Source organism: Mytilus edulis, chromosome 7 (genome assembly GCF_963676685.1).
Source record: "Mytilus edulis chromosome 7, xbMytEdul2.2, whole genome shotgun sequence".
In the NCBI taxonomy this organism is placed as follows: Eukaryota; Metazoa; Mollusca; class Bivalvia; order Mytilida; family Mytilidae; genus Mytilus; species Mytilus edulis.
This window is the reverse complement of record NC_092350.1, coordinates 46,110,907-46,129,082: the sequence shown is the minus strand read 5'-3', so window position 1 is coordinate 46,129,082 and position 18,176 is coordinate 46,110,907. Positions and strand designations below refer to the sequence as shown.

The following is an 18,176-nucleotide window of genomic DNA, read 5'->3' as shown; positions in this document are numbered from 1 at the left end:
GCTCGTTTTTGAGTAAATTGTAAATTAATTGGAAACATGCATTTTTCATATAGATAGACGGTTGGTTTTCCCGTTTTAATGGTTTAACACTGTCTAGTCAATTTTTGGAAGCGCCAATGCTTCATGTTTAAGTCTGTAGACGTATACTAATTATGACTATAATGGACAGTTATTTCATTGGCAATCATCGCACATATTATTATATATTATTTACATCCCAACTTTGTCTGTTTTACAGTGTCAATTTCTTAATTCTTTTTTGAGATTCTTTTCCCCATCTGATATTTCGCTGAGTTTTGCTATTATCTGCCAACCCCCCCCCCCCCCCCCCCAAATAAAAAAAAAGATTAAACATTGCATGTAAATCTAAATGAGAAATCAAGGAGTAGGTCATTCTAAAGTTTGATATTATTAAGATAGTTGAATAGTTCTTAATGTAACACCTATAACACAAATAATCGTATGTCGTGTTTTTAAGACGAACTATAAAGATGTATGCCTTTAAATGTATTCTAATTCATTCTGGGTAAGGTTTTTAGTAGACCGTTTCCTTCGGCTTGATATTCCCAACATGCAGCCTGAAATATTCTCCATGCTGTCGGCTGACAAATCTCAAGTATTAGCAAAGTAAAAATAATTAGACTTTATTGAAAAAGATATTGCCCAAATGTCGGGATTGATGGCATACGCGAAACTTGAAAACATTTTATAATACAAGACAAAAATGATAAAATAGTCATAAAATTATGAATAAATGAATTATTATGCGCCAATTTATTCATTCACGGCATATTGCTCAGTTGCGTATTTAATGATTTTGATACGATGTTCCATTTATTTGGGTATTTTCAAGTACCTGCAAGTTACTTCTTTTCGACGTCTTACACATAAACGTCACAAATATCACTTTTTTAATGACGTCATATACTTTAACGGTACAGTTTGAAAATAGAATAACAATGTGTTTATAATGTCAACTATGTAAACTTAATGTTTACAAAGTCAAAGACATCACAAAGGCATATAAGGCCTTGAATGGGTATTCCATGTATGCGGAAAATATGCACTTTACTTAAACAAAATAGGGTTTTGATAATTATTTGGGACTGTAAGAGTTTTAAAAGTGTGTATAAACAGAACGAATTCTACAATATATAATTTAAAAATAAAATTAAGAAGTAAGCATCATTAAGGTCATCTGCAAAAGTGATAAGAAAACTATTAAAATAAACCCCACATGCATTTAGATATAAATGCTGAAAGTTACATAAGAGTTAGTTAATATCTGACTACTAACATTAATTTCATGAGTTTTTTTGTCTGCACAAAAATCAAGGAGAAAGCAAGAGAGAGAATGACAACTTTATGTGAACATGCATATTCAATCTCAGTTACTGTTTCTGATTTTTTGATGGGCGTGTCTGCTACATAAACCGCGCGAAGAAGATGGAAGTTAACGGTTTCGCTGATTGGTTGACGGAATGTTACGGAAATAGCGGAAACTGTCGAAGTGAAAATCACAATAACGACTCCCTGTTGTTTCCAGGAGACGGAAAATGGACGGCATAACAATGTTAACCCTTTCGGTGCCAAAGCGACATATATGTCGTTTGGGGGTTGACTGCCGAAGCGACAAATATGTCGTTTGGGGGTTGACTGCCGATGCGACATATATGTCGTTTAATTGGTTTTAATAAAACAATCATATTTTATTTCTTTTTGTCTTTTATGCTTTTGATATTCTTATATAATATATACATTGTTGTTTTGAATTCATTATGACGTAATACGTTAAGTATATATGACGTCATAAATGTCAAAAGATCGTCTGTACTGTTCCCGACAATAGCTATGGAAGACAGTGACGGTGACATAACAGACATAGTAACTTCGGGCGACGAAGATTCTGACGATGCTGATGTTGAAATGCCAGACAATTCTGCAAGACAGCCTAACCCTTGGTTTTCTGTGGTAGACAAAGAAACGTTTGAGCTAGACGTTAATCGTGATTTCGAGGAACGGATTGGGCCGTGTGGATTTGAAGCCAATTTTTCACCGGTGGATTACTTTGATAAATTTTTGAAAACAGAAGATGATGACTTGATTGATCGCATTGTAGATGAAACAAATAAGTACATTATTGGTTTTATATGTTTCAAATTATAACGTTCTTAATTTTCTTTAAATGTATATTTATATATTTCCGTAATATAATTGCGGTCTACAAATCAATTTTCAAAGTATTCTAATAATTAAATAACGCTCCAAAAGATAGCAAAGACATTTTTTCACAATATTAATTTAAAAGTTCTTGCTACCCTCACCCACCCCCCCCCCCCCCCCCCCCCCCCCCCCCCCCCCTCATCCAACAAAAACACCAGTAATCCTGTATATCTAATAACATATAACTGGTTTTGTCAACAGGTATGCCAACCAGTGCCAAACTACAGAGAATCCAACAAGACATGCCAGATCAAACGAATGGTCACCAGTTAGATATGCTGAGATGAGAGCCTTTATTGGTCTTGTTCTCGCGATGGGTATCGTAAAGAAATCCTCCATTGAAAGCTATTGGGAAGCGTCTGGTATCTCTGAAACCCCAAATTTCAGGGATGTGATGTCCAGAAATAGATTTCAGGCAATACTGAGATATCTGCATTGCAGCAACAATACAACAGCAGTTCCAAGAGGTCAGCCAGGATACGACCCCCCTCCACAAGATAAATCCAGTTGTTGAATTCTTCAATGAAGTGTTCGAACTTAATTATAGGTAAATGTCAACTCAAATATAGAAATATACACAAGTCATTACGCGGTCATGTTTCCATGTTAAAAATAAACATAATTTATTGCTGGAACTGAGACGAATTTTGTCCTAATCATATTTTCCACTGCATACTAACTGTCATTGATTTAACACTGGTACCTCTTGTTTCGGGAAAGATAAGAGTAAAAAAAATCAATGTAATCAAAATTGTACAATCTGGTTTTGTCGTTCATTATGAAATTCTAAAATATACATATTATTTTTTAATGTATTTTTTTTTAATTGAGACAAGACTTGTTGTAAATAGATTTTACGGATTTTCAGACTATCTCAAAACATAGTTGTGGATGAGAGAATAGTTGGTTTCAAAGGGCGTCATGTTTTGAAACAATACATTTCAAACAAGAAGGCACACAGATGGGGAGCAAAGTTGTTCGTCTTAGCTGAATCCAGAACAGGTTATACCCGTCAGATAAATGTGTACAAAGGGAAACGAAATACAGAACGCCATCCCAATGGACAAGGGTAAGTGAAAAAAAGGGGATGGTAACTCTGGATTTTCAGGTTTAGCGAAAATGCCAAAATAATATCGGCGAGATAATTTTTATGAAAATACCTTATCGGAAAAGAACACGAAAAATATTACTTTAATTGACTCAAATTAACATGATTGTTTCTGTAAATCGATGGCGACTGTATTGCGAATGAATATGACTATCCATGAAAGTAGACCAAAATTAACGCACATCTCCAGGTTTATACAGGGTATAACTTAATGACGCTGTTAATTAAGAAATGCCTACTTCTTATAATCAAGTAAGGCCGAATATAAGACACGCATGTTTAACATTTTGACTTGATAAAAAGTTCTAATTCTTACCTATTTCTAGCTAATCGTTTCATTTTGTTATTGTCGGTTTTCCTTTTATTTTTTTTCGTCATGATTATACATGCAATATTTGTGACTGGACAAACACTCAATCAATCAATCAGTTTTTTTTATAGATATAAATCGGTAATGGATTTAGTACGTCCTCATTTTGGCAAAAACCATCATGTAACTATGGATAATTGGTTTTCATCACCTAAACTGATGAACGACCTAAGGAACCGGGGAACGTATGCAACAGGAACTGTAATAGCAAGACGGAAGGGCTTACCTGCAAGTTTTAAAACAGCTCGGCTCCCCAAAGGAAGTGTTGTTGTTAAATCACAGAGAGATCTTTTGGCTATTTTGTACGTAGATCGGAGAAATGTGACTTTCCTGACAACAAGTGAAAATGCACGGTAAGTTTCTTGTTTTTCAACCCAGCTTTGTCCGATAGGCCAATCCCTATATAATTTGAACGTACTTCAGCCCGGTATATAATTTGACAATACTTGACTTTTAAAATAAAAAGTTATTAAAATACAACGTTGTCAAAAAAATACTTACATCGTGGAATATATGAAATACTTTCTTACACAATGTCAAAATTAACTATACAACAAAGTATACAAGCTTGAAGTAACAGTCATGGCTAATAAAATTATAATATCACCAAAGTAAACATACAATAAAACAAGTCTTACTTAATACTTTTCAGAACTGTGCGAAAAGTTAATAGTAAAGGTAGAGTTGTGTCTGCTCCAAGTGTTGTCCACAAATACAACCAGACCATGGGCGGTGTCGATCTTGGGGATCAGCTTTTGCTTAAATTTGAGCCACAATTTAAAGGTGTGAAACTCTGGAGAAAAATTCTCTTCAACCTTCTTACTACAGCTACAGGTATGTCTCATCTTAAACATTTGCAAGCTTTTTTAGTTGTCAATTCAAAGCCTAACTAAAAGACTATGTGCTTATGTTCAGTTGCAAATATTTCATGCATTGCCTAGAACAAGGATAAGTTGATATAAGTACCACGTATGATTTTTTTCACTCGTTCCCGTTATCATTTCTTATCTAATTACAAGTATATAGCTTACTGTTTTGTGTGAGCTAATGCTCCGTGTTGAAGGCCGTACTTTGACCTATAATTGTGAACTTTTTATACACTGACTTGGATGGAGAGTTGTCTCTTTGGCACTTATACCACATCTTCTTATTTATATATATGTATATAATAGATTTGCACGGACTTAAACAAATAAACTTGCACTTAATATTTTTTCAGTAAATGCATATATATGCTACAGAAACTGTTTTCTTGTCCAGAGGAAATTAGACCATGTGAAATTTCAAAACGCAGTAGTTCGTGGTTTGATCGGGGATTTTAGAGGAGGCAACAGAAGGAGGGGGAGAAGACCAGACAACATTCCTATTGCAAATGCAATAAGGATGCATTTTCTTGATGTTATTCCTGATGGCAAGAGGCGAAAATGTGTTAAGTGTTCAGGTTATAACAAGTACAGGAAATCCCGTATATCAACATGGTGTTCTGTATGTGGCGTGGGTCTTTGTGTTGGTCGATGTTTCAGAGAGTTTCATTCATATGGACAGGAAGAGTAAACAGTTGAATTTTGAAATATTGTTATATTTCCTATTTTATAAATTCGGAATTTCAAAATATATCTATAACATCTAGATGTTATAGATATATTTTGAAATTCCGAATTTACAAAATAGGAAATATAACAATATTATTCATGTAAAATACAGTGCAATAATAAAGGATCTTTTAAAAAGATTTCATGTTGTATTAAACAAATGAGTTAAAAAAAGTCAAGGATTTTTTTTTTTCGCTGAAAATTCTTTTGTGTTCTCTAAAAGTTAAAAGAAAAACAAAAAAGATTTATGATTATTTCAAAGCGAAGAAATATTTTTAAAACATTTCTGTGTTTGTTGGTCCTCATTTCATGAAATTCTGTCAACGAACGACTTCGTTTTGATCTTTTGAAAACAAGAGTTTTTGTATAAACTTTTGACGTTTTCACAACGACGGCGGCGATATTTTATTTTTATTTGGCTGTAGAACGTCACTCGGTGAAATCTTTATGGTGACGTTTCTAACGTCGGGAATTTGAATTCGGCACCGAAAGGGTTAAACCTCCGTAAGGATCGGAATGTGGGCGGTTCATGATGATCAATGGAGCGGTTAGTTAATAGATAATGTTAAATGGAATGGATGGACAGTTATCGAATGTAATTTCTTGGTCAAACGATTTAAATCATAGCGGTAAAACAAATATAACGTTTTTAAGGCAGACAGGACCCCCTGAGCCAGACTATAGGGTAATGTTTATGAACATATCTGTTTGTTTTGTACACACATTGTTGTCAAGATATAATGGAATTTTATACAACCATTTTCTATGTGTACAAAGTATGGAATGTGACAGTTGTTATCTTTTCCTTTGATGTGTTTGAGCTTTTGATTTTGCTTTTCTAATTAGAAACCCATTCGTTTTAAATTATTCTCTGAGTTCGGTATTTTTGTTTAACTTCTAACCAAGTGAAAAATATACACTGGTCGGGTGGTTGTCGCTTTGACATATTCACCATTTCCTTTTTCAATTTTATACTGTATTTCAAATAACCAACGGACTATCAATAAGTGAGGCGGTTGTGGTTAATCGGAATAAAAAAGTTTCCCCGTGGTTGAGCAATGTACACCTATGCGTTAGTATTGTAACTTCGTATATGGAAAGTTTAGAAAAGGACATTGATACATGTAGTCTCTCATTATGCATTTTTGAATTTCAGACTAAACAAATAATAAAAAAGTATGTTTATTGTTTTTGGCTAAAGGATCAATCAATTATAGATAATTTCACCATTTATGATAAAAAAAATAATGCAAAATTCACTCAAACGCCGTTTACTTAGTATTTTTAAATGGGACATTGTATGTATCTATCAAACAATATGTTAACACGAAAACCTTTTGAAAAATTCACTTGATTTTTTTTTAAGGTAATAGGAACATCATAGGACGGAATATTCTTTATTTTATCTATTATTTCAACTTCATACATTGAGTGGTTGGATGACTTTGCATATGATGGCGAAATAAGCACAAATTCGTATTAAGGATGTACACCTCTGAGGAGCCAAAAATTTCTAGAATTAAACTTTTTTTCTTAACCTGATTTTTGGGTTTATAAGACTGTAACAAAATAATTGGTGAAGAAAAAATCATATGGTGGTGCACTTCTTTTTTTGCTACGGCCCTTTGAAAATGCCCAATTTTGAAGATTTTCACATTTTTCATCGATTTTTACCTATTTTTGGGCTATTATCATGAAAAAAATCACAGTTCCACAATTAAACTTTTTCTCATACTTTCTATAATGATAAAGTGGACCAATCTGAATAAATTTTACATACAAAAACTATAGGTAGGTGCTAATATAAGAAAGTTTTATCATATTTTGACGCTTTTTTGTGTAAAATTTACCAAGCTGTCAATTTTGTATTTTTGTGATTTTTCTCAGTTTTAAGAACAAAATGCGTATTATTTCAACTATTTTGTTATAAATGAATGACAAAAGACTTATCTAAGAAATTTGAAAAGACCAAAATGATATGGGATGTACATGATTCTTGTAAAATCATTTTTTGTATCCCTCACCCATTTTCTCAAAATTTTGGCTAAAAATACTGACTTGATTGGTCGTAAAATTTGAAAACTGGATTCGGCAAAAACCATTCATTGTAAATACACAATTTTTTCACAGATTTATGTTTGCTTATAATATTTTTAAAATTCATTGATATTTTCCACTTCTATCACATATTTTGGAAATAATTCAAGAACGAGATTTCAACGAGACTGAACGAGACTGAAAAGTCAGAAGAATACATCCTTAACATAACAATCTTTTCAGACTATAAAAAGAACTACTTGTTATAAATGATCAATAATAGATTATATACAGTGATTTTGTAAGACAGCTAACACGTCAATCGTTGTTTAAATACTGATAAAGAAATCAATTTTCTATTGATTTGAAGCTCTTTTCAATCTGTTTTTTTGTTGTTGGCATAAGATGTTATATTGCTAACGAATATATACAACCTCTGCAATAGGCAGCGCTAGTTTTGCTTCAATATATCATTACACGAATATGTAGCTTTGAAAAACACTTATAACAGATGTCTTTTTCTGTCGATTTCATATAAAAAGACATTTTTGTAAAATAGATATCGACATCTTATACACATGCCGACAGAAAATCTTTCGATAAGAGATTATCTCAAAGTAAACAATGCGCAAACGTGATTTTATTTATTTCGGTGATAATCGGTCGTTTAAATTTCCAAATAACAATCTGATCGATTATGAATTTAATTGAGGAAATGAGCGTCATGTGTATACAAAAAGGCTGCGTAATTGATGTTAAATCAATCATAAAATATTGATATAGCATAAACGTTGTAATAATTATCATGTTTATGGTGTTTTTTTAGATGGAATAATGCTGTCAATTTGAAACTAAATGGGATCAATACAAAAATAAAGAGCCAATATCACGTACTTCCAGGCATTGCATAAGTTTACGTTGATTGTGGAAATTATGGCGTTGATTCTCAAATGTCATTTACCAACGCATAAAGATATTAAAGTACCCAGTCAGAATTTGTTTCTTTGCACTTTTAGATTAAGAACCAAAAGGTTAAATTCCATCAATGCAAAGTCAACCGCGCAGTCTGTGTCTTTTACGTCGAAATCAAGTCATTTATTTGATAATTTTTTTATTTGTGAAGAGATTTCCCCTTTAATGGGGTTTTCCATCGAATAGATTTTTTTTTCTTATTTGACGTATGTGTCTTCACATGTTTATCATCGATTGTCGAAATTAACCGACGTGCGTTTTGTCTACAGAAGACTTACCCGCGACGCTCGAATTATAAAAAGTTAAGACGGATAAATAAAGTTCCTTAATGTTTTGCCAAATACAGCTACGTAATATGTTCCTGAGGTAGAATAACCCTAGTATTTCCAAAATTCAAAGTTTGAAAAACAGTTATTTTATATGTTGGATTTCAATTTCGTAAATTCAGGGAAAATTGCTTTCGCGTGGATATTTGATTTTATGGTTTAAAGTCTGTAAAAATGCCAATAGAAAATGTGTTTTCCATTGAACATTTAATTTTGTGGTTAACCTATACAACTAAATCCACGAATTGGTATCCAACGAATAGTAGTGAATACACATTTTTTTCGATTTAAACAAAATATCTTTATTAGATAATTGATTTAGATAAGTAACTGACCATAATTAGAGCTTAGATACAACTGTTTTATTGATGTTTATCATCTCAAAACCTAAATATGTTACTACTGTAATAACTAGCCAGTTAACACTGAGGTTGTGAGTTCGAATCCTGCTCTTGCGAGTGCGTTCGACTCAAATCTTAAATAGATATGATAGTCAGTTTTCCTATCGAAGGTTGGTGGTAATCTACGGGCACTCCAGCTTCTGCCACCAATTAAAACTGGCCGCCACGAAATAGCCTAAATGCGGTGCTAAAAAGTGGCGTTGAAACACAAAAATACAAATCAAATCAAAGTCTCAATGTGGTATTTCAGTATTATAAACTCGCTTATATTAAAAACAATTGTTCCGATTAGCATTCGTCTTTTTTTTTAAAGGTCAACAATTCATAACGAAAAAAAATTACCCTCAAACACCTGCTTGAATTAACCTGGGGTTTTCGTATGGTTCTTGGTGTAAGTTTTTAGTGTTCTTTGATGTGTTCTGTAGATTATTGTTAGTGCTTTTATCGTTTTTTATTCTCTTCACATGGTATAGTATGTTTGACTATCCCTTTTGTATCGTCTGCTTCTCTTATATGTTAAAAACTAACATATGACCTCAACAGACCTTATACTACTTAATACTAAAAGGTGTCTTCTTTGAATAAAGTCTTCAGTTAAAGTGTATGTCACAGTTATGATATGTTTAACCCCATTTTATGATTAATTTGGGATTATTTATTATAATAATCTTTCAATTCTTTTCGGTCAACAGAATGTATTGATTTCCAAGAAAGATAAAAGTAGAGATCTTAATAAATCTATGTCAGTATTGATCACTATTATTTCTATGTGAACTAATTAAGACTATTATCAAAAACCTGCAAAGGATCTTTTATTGCATTTTGCAGTTTAAGCTAGATGCATATGCGCAAAAATTGAATTCAAATATGAATCATTATAAAGCCAGTCACATGTTACAGGATAGTACCATTATATAAAACGAAAGTAAATGCAACATGGTGGAAATTTCTCTATAACACTTCTTGGTTGGAGGTAAGATCTCTCATTTTTATTTGAAACAATTCTTAATGAAGAAATCATATACTGTGGTATTTACAGTCCGGAGCCTGTAATTCAGTGGTTGTCGTTTGTTTATGGGTTATATTTTTTCGTTCATTTTTTACATAAATGTTGTTTGAATTGTTTTACATTGTCATTTCGGGGCCTTTTATAGCTGACTATTTAGTATGAGTTTTGCTCATTGTTGAAGGCCGAACGGTGACAAACAGTTGTTTATTTCTGTGTCATTTTGGTCTATTGGGGACAGTTGTCTCATTTGCGATGCATATACACAATATGCTGAAATATAAAAAGATCTTCTTTCTCATTTTTGTATTTATTTACATGTCATAACTATGACAAAGCAATCTAAAAGTATTATATGCATGACATATGTGTACTAACGATCCCCACGGTTTTGTTTTGGGTAGAAGTTGGGGTGTGGTAGGTTCTAGTTATTTTTTGTTAGCCGTAGTTTGCATGGCAGTGTTTGTTGTTTCCACATTTTACGTGTTTATACACAAAGATGATGCCTGTCTGAGACCGACTTTATGAGTAAATATATCACTTTGATAACTTTCAATTCTTTTTCATAAAGTTCCATTTTACAGATCAACCGTTTTCACACACGGATATATAGATATTAATGAACTAAATAAGTTATTCAATAAAAAAAGTATGTACGGACTTTTCTTGACTTTCAATTGTAAAACATTTTACTAAAATCAAACCAAGTATAGATACATGACTCTTACAAACAATGTCATAGACAAATTTCATTTCGATATGTAAAGAAGATGAAAATTTTGAAAAAAGGCGGGCCTAGGGCATTTCCGTGACCTTCAAGATAAGGCAATCTTCACAAAAGTATGCAAAATTAAAGATAATAATAACATCTAGAGGAATTTATCTTATTTTTTTTACATCGATATGTACGGAAGTCTGAAAGTGCCAGTTCGATATTCAAAGACAAAGTTTTCCACAAATATTTCTGTATATTATTTGTATATACAAATTTACTATCATGACGATTAAAAGATTAAAAATGATCTGACGTACTTAATTCTTTATTGTTTATTCGAACTCGACACATAAAGTGCCTCGTATAATCTCAAATACAAAGGAGTAGCTCCGGTAAGGGGTAATTTTGGCCTCACATTTCAAGTTCATCTAATGAAAGATTTTGAACACTTTCTGAACACTTAAGTGTCTATTTCAGTTGATTCAATTAGTTTATGTGAATGACTAACGAAGTTAGTCATTAAAAGCGCTCCGATTCAAGCTTTAATATATATCAGGTATGCTAAATAATGTCACTTTTCAGATGGTTTTTGTCAAACATGAAAGTGGCCGCATCCGTGTTCATCCTCAACCGTTATATATAGTATGTATTAAAAACAAATACAACTGACATTTCAATATTATGAATGAATACAAATGCGGCCATTTTCAATTAAGACGGAAACCGTCTTAAATTTAACAAAAAAGCTAAAATTGTGAAGATTTCAATAATTTAGCATGACTAAATGATGCAAGTTCCCGATTTATGTGCATTGTATTGTCAAAAACAGCTCATATTTATGTAACAGAAGCATTCCACTTTCCAATAAATAACTATACTTTACATTTTAACAATTTTGTAAAATTGCTATATTTTGGGGCCAACAAGGGGTCTTACTTGACCTACTCCTTTTCAGAGAAACCCTTTAAATTGTGCTAACAATACTAATATTAATTCCTAGCCTAACTGAAATCCATATTGTATATCATTTGAAAGAAAACCAAGAAGGTCTCATCGTCATTTAACACGTTTAAACTTTCCAATCAAGCTTTTGCAATACAAGTTTAATACGAAAGCGCTTTGGAGATGTTCATTACGGTTTTCCATAGTTTGACATTTACAACGTTTCTAGATTGTTCGTGATCTCTACAATTCCAACGTTGGCAAGTACTAAAAGTACTTAAAGTAAAACTGTTGATTTATCGTTTAAGATTGATAAACTATAAACATAGAATCGTATTCTTTAAAAAGGATTGTGTTTGAGGACAACCATACTTAAAGATTATATCATTATAATTATGTAGATGTCAAAAAAGATATCGAGGTGGCTCGGATGTCTTCTTTCATCTTAGTTTTCGAAGTAGCAGAAAGCAATAGATTTAGATCTTAAATGAAATGTGCAAATTTTGAGAATAGTATTTTATTCATTTGTATTACTTTGAATGTAAATATAGAAAATTAAATGTGTTATCATTTAACGGTTGTTATATCTATAAAACAGTATACTTGGGTGTTTGATTCATTTATTGCAATGTTGATAAATAAGGGGAGATAATTCAGATAGGAGGGGAGATAGCTTAGATAAAGTCATTTTATAATAACAAATGTTGTGAATTAACCTTTTTTGAGATGTAGCAAGAAAACAAGTTTTGTGACCTAATTTTTTCTTAAGAGATATCGTGAAGTTCTAATATTATATTATCTCAACTTATTTATAGTTTTCTTTTTATCACACAAAATTGTATTTTTATTGAGACGTTACAGCCATCTTAAAAGAACTCAGTTTTTATACTTTTATTGAAAAATTTTGAATATCGAACCGGTAACCTAGTTTTTCTTTACCCTTTGTAATGATGTCGTATGTCCCGCTTCTCTCGTACTTTTACTGCTTGCCATTTGTTTTAGATTCTTCCCTTTTACCATAACGTAGGGTTATTTCCGACAATTTGGTACGTTGTTGCCTGTGATATGGGTAAACAATTTCAAAAACATTACCTTTTGTTAATCACATACACAACGTCTTTTTCTTTATGTAACCAGTTACCAAGGAATATGTAGATAAAACCACTATTTTTTATTTCAGGTTGTACATAGATAGAAGATGACGACCATAGGAGTAAGTTATTATTATGGTTTTGCCTGTACTTTTTTTTAAACTTCAATTTTGATAGTATGGCGTCTGTTATTTTTTCGAGGGTCAAAAACAAAGTCATAATGCATGATGATAATAAGGTGCTTAAACGTTAAAAAAAACCAACGATTGGTTAAAATTTTCAATTGGTTTACAATCTTTTTAAAAATATTCTGCTTTAAATGACGTATATTATTTTTTGTTTATCTAGATGTGTGACCATCTAACAGATTCTATTTCTTAAAATGCCCGCAGAGAACTATTGTGGGTTCACAAATAATTGCATAATGCATGAACAGCAGAAGACCAACTCAGTCCAAGTGTCTAGTCGATTCTTATCTGAGTTAAACGGTTCACTATATTTCACTCAAAATGTCTAACTTTTCTTTACAAAAAAAAACAAAGTTTCAATTACATGTACAGTATGTATAAAACTTTTCTAAAAATTTTCGTATTAAGCAACACTAGATTTTAGATAGGTCACATATAATAGATATTCCTCTTTCATCCAAACGTGATATTTTGATGGAAGTTTAGTTTTACAATCCGACACTTTATGTCAACAGCCTCTAAATTTCAGGTTTAGTTTGCTTTCATCATGGGAAGATATTTTCCTAACAAAATCTTTGGAAGATATTTTGAAAAAAAACACTTATATTTAACTCCTAAATTTTTTTAAAAAGGTTGTCATTTAAAGCCGTTTTTGCAAGTATCAATACGAATTTTCTATCCAATCAGAGTCGACGTATTATCTAAACATGCTAAATGTAGATAAATATCTAGGATATCTGAAGAAAATAAATGAGTTATATTCGAAAAATGATTTTCAATTTTTATACATTGGTTTTCAAATTCCGATTATACATGTTATAGTTGACGTGCGCTTATAACCATTATACTTTATTCGCGAATAATGTTAAATTTGTTTGTACATTGTCATTTGAATACAACCTATATGAAAGGTAATGGTAAACAACATATAATTTGTGCAATACAAAGAAGTCGAATTGAGAAGTGAATCGACTGAGCTTGATTAGGTTAGTTAAGGTGAACCACCTCATGAGTAAAGACTTTTTTAATTGATTTCTGTAGTTCGTTCTTATGTTGCACTGTAATACCACTATCCCACAGTTTTAACCCCGCCACATTCTGTATATATGTGCATGTCCAAATTCAGCAGCCTCTTATTCAGTAGCAGTCGTTTGTAGATGTTTTACATATTTATTTTTTGTTCATTTTTTGTACATAAATTTGGTCGTAATTTTTCTCGTTTGAATTGTTATTTATTTGTCATTTCGGGATAATTTATAGCTGACTCCTCTCATTGTTTAAGATTGTACGGTGACCTATAGTTGTTAATTTCTGTGTCATTTGATCTCTTGTCGAGAGTTGCCTCATTGACAAACATACCCATACCACATATCCTCGTTTATATGTATAGACATTTATATTTCGACTTGAACCATGAACCGATAACAGGGAACAAATTTATACCTCTGTATTTCGTTATATCTTATATCCAAGCAAATAAAAGACATTTTACCGGATCGATTATACTTTTCACTTTTAGTGATGTAAAAGGTGTAAATTATCTCATTGGCATTGTATTGTAACAATGATCAAAGCAAATTCGTTCAGTATATTTATATTCATAGTTATTGGTTTTATCCTATTTTAGATGAGTTGATGATTTATTTTTTCATTCTATTTTAGTATTCCAATTCTATGAAATATTCGAAATATTTTCCGAATCATCAAGAATATGCTAGCAAAGTCTACAAAGATATTCCGGTAAGTTGTTGTTGTATCTAACTTAAAAACAGTCACTTTCAATAAATAGGTTCGGAAATGTATTCGATCTATTAAACGCTAATAGACCACACCAACTGCATGCATGCATTTTTTTAAAACTGTCTAAGAGAATATAACTTATTAAGTAGTTTCGTCATATCCCAAATTAAGTCTTTTTTATTTTACTTTAGCCTAATATAAACCTCAAAATACCTTTATTACACATGTTGAAATAATAAAAGTTAATAGTTTTTATTATTTAAACATGTAACTCAATATGAATATAGATATGGATTAGCTATCTATAGCGCATATAGTAGGCAAGTGTGCAAATGCTACACTTAACTTTTTGGTATCTCTATTTTATTTGAAAACACATACTTGATTTCAAAGAAGCATATATTGAAATGAAATCCGAATTTATCTCATTTTTGGTGTCATTTCAGAGTTATTTGGTGTATATTATATATGTACTTGTTACAAACGACTAACATAAAACACAGAGTTCACGGTCATCACACATTTGCTATAAAGTTCAGGATACACAATGCATGTCTTTCATTATGAATTGATGTATTTTATGTGACACTATTCCTGAAGTTTATTTTGTTCCCCGTGCAAAAACGTCCACATTAGTCCAATATATGTTTTGAAGTATTAATAACTTGTATAGGGGTCTTGTTGAAATCGAAACACGTCTACTAAACCCATAATCTTCCCTGATGCAAGTGATGTCGGTTTCATTCTTTTTGAACTGGAAGGAGCCCATTTGACGTCAGTCGAAGCCAAAGTGATAGGCTATAACTAGCATAACACCTAGATTTTCAACAAGTTTATGAAATACATAGAAAAGTTATACATCTGATAAAATATTTTGCACGTCTATCATTTTATTATTCTCATCACTTAAATCATACAGCCCTTGATTATTGAATATGTTTTTGTTTAAAAAAAAAAAGATAAAAAGAGGACGAAAGAAACAGAAGAGATCAAAGTCAGTTGATGCCAAACGGGAACATTCACCAAAGGTATATATCTACTAAGTAATATGTATACTTATTTAAACTGTCTGTTGTAAATATTTTGTTACTTGATTATATTATGTATTTGTGAAAACATTCATCTTTAGTCGTTCCAACTACTCATGAATAGCTTCCGTCTAATAGATGTTCTATATACTTTCGAAAAATATATAAAATGTTGACGGCAGATCGATATTGTAAATAAGCAATATGGTAGACAAATGCATTATACATTATATAGCCTGAGGTAGTATATCTAATTTGGTTAGTTTTATCTCTAATGGTATTTTTCTTTCTTTGAAATGAAATATGAAACTCATATGAAACGACTTCCGCATATATAATGAGTAAATATAGAATTCAGTTTATATTTAAAACACTTATGACATAACAACTGATTGTACAAAAAGAGTAAAAGGTTAAAAATTCCGTACAATGCGATCAGAATTAAAATTGAACCTAGACCGAAACAAAACAGTATAACGCTAACTGATAACCCACCTGCATTAGTACATACCAAGTGGTTGTACGAAAATATAACTTCATGGTATTATCTCCCTGTGCAGTTAGTCTGTACCTGGATTAACATGCACGAAAACAAAAATTAGAAAAACAAAACACCACTTTTAGAGGGACGACCTGAGTTATCGAAAAACACTAATACAAAGATATGGGTAGTCAATTGTGCGTTTTTACCGAGTAAGATTTTAACCAGTAATCAAGCATTGATGTTGTTTACATTTGGTTAGTAGAATCTTACAAAGTCTTGTTCTATGTCAGTAAAATGACCATTGTAATATTATGTGTGATACATTTTAGAGCTGTGTTTATGTTGTGTCGTAGTTCATCTCCATATTAAGTGTGTTTCCCTCTGTTTTAGTTTGTAACCTGGATTTTTTTTCAATCGATTTATGAATTTCGAACAGCGGTATACTATTGTTGCCTTTATTTGTGTTGACATTGTTTATCATCTTAGTAGCGAGTAATAGTGTTCTTGTATGTGTCTTTAAAAATGATATACCTTTCCTGTTTATAAATATTGGAAGATGTGCTTTGAGTGCCAATGATACAACTTTCCATCCAAGTTACAATCTATTAAGGTAAAACATTATAGGTCAAGTTACGGTCTTCTATACACAGCCTTAGCTCACACGGACCAGCAAGGTATAAAGGGCATAAAAGTAACTAGTGTAAAACTAGTTTGTTGTAATTGTTTTGAAATTCATGCGACTACTATACTAATAAGAGTGTAAGCTAGCTAACACCAGGTCTAATCCACCATTCCACATAAAGAAATGCCTGTAACAAGTCAGGAATTCGCAAATTGTTTTTAGGTTTGATTTGTTTGAGCTATCCATTTTGTCATTTCAAATAGAAATTTTTATACGTCAAAAGTTGCACACACAAATCCTAAACAACATGTGCATATTTTAATGAAGACTTATGAGTCTTATGAAGACGAAACTCGCGTCTGGCGTAATAAATTATAACCAAAGTACCTTTTGTAGCTATTAACTCACCAATACATGCATATTAAAAATAAATATGTGATTATATTTAATTTATTTATCTATTTAGAATACGTTACTCAGTATAGAAAACCAAGAACATGTAGACATTCCCCCAAAAGTCAATTCTGAAGAAACTGTAAGTGATATCAAATTAGGATAATTGTAAATTGATTTCAGCGGGGTTATGTTTAAACATTTATAGGTTTCATAACGAGTGAGAATTAGATATCGATTGATATCAACTCGAGTTATTTAATTTCAATAATTATTGAAATTAAATAACGAAAGTTGATATCAATCGATTTCAATTCTCACAAGTTGTTAAACCTATTTTTCTTATGGCAAAAAGTTGTATGTGCGTGGCCTATTTGTTACGAGTTGTGTTGCTACGGCCGTTTTTCTTTGCAACGCGTACTGATCTGTATACGTTTTGAACTAATATGGTTTTATTTTATTTGTTCAAGTCTGATTTTTTATATTTAAAAATGAGATGACTCAGTTTAATTCAAACGATATTGAATTATCACAAGCTGTAAAACGTATGGTAGAAAAGAAATGTTTTTATGATTATTATCGTGGCGAGAGTTGTTGCTACGGGCGTAAAACCGGAAGTAAACAATCAGTTGTCAAGAAAAAAAGTATGACCTTTTTACAGTGAATAATGACCTGATCAACGGCCAATAAAAATATTGGAAATTTACGAGATAAGCCAATCAAATTAACGTAATTTTGATATCACTTTTTCATATCACACTCCGTACGGTGTGATACGAAAAATATCTATTTACGTGGGAGTTAGATAACAGGCCCCAACCATAAGAGAAATCAAGATAGAAAATACATCACACAGTATTACAAAATCACATATTTGATGTCGAATAGGATACTGAATTACATATATTTATGACAAGGTGGATCAGTATTTGTAACTT

At 31.6% G+C, this 18,176-nt stretch overlaps 1 protein-coding gene and 1 pseudogene across 4 annotated transcripts in view; both read left to right on the top strand.

The window, feature by feature from the left end:
- Positions 1 to 2,373: 2,373 nt before the first annotated feature.
- LOC139481601 (piggyBac transposable element-derived protein 4-like) lies at positions 2,374 to 5,273 on the top strand (annotated as a pseudogene).
- Positions 5,274 to 5,786: 513 nt separating this feature from the next.
- The window catches only part of LOC139481602 (transient receptor potential cation channel subfamily M member-like 2), a 45,943-nt gene continuing 33,553 nt past the window's right edge, over positions 5,787 to 18,176 (top strand). For 3 of the 4 annotated variants that reach the window (XM_071265038.1, XM_071265039.1, XM_071265035.1), the window contains exons 1-5: positions 5,787 to 5,840; positions 12,873 to 12,905; positions 14,634 to 14,711; positions 15,671 to 15,739; positions 17,312 to 17,380. In XM_071265038.1, coding sequence (XP_071121139.1) covers positions 12,891 to 12,905; positions 14,634 to 14,711; positions 15,671 to 15,739; positions 17,312 to 17,380 — 231 coding nt within the window. In that variant the 5' untranslated portion in view covers positions 5,787 to 5,840; positions 12,873 to 12,890. Of the gene's footprint in view, positions 5,841 to 9,798; positions 10,003 to 12,872; positions 12,906 to 14,633; positions 14,712 to 15,670; positions 15,740 to 17,311; positions 17,381 to 18,176 lie in introns of those variants that run through there. The other variant, XM_071265036.1, reaches the window with a different exon arrangement.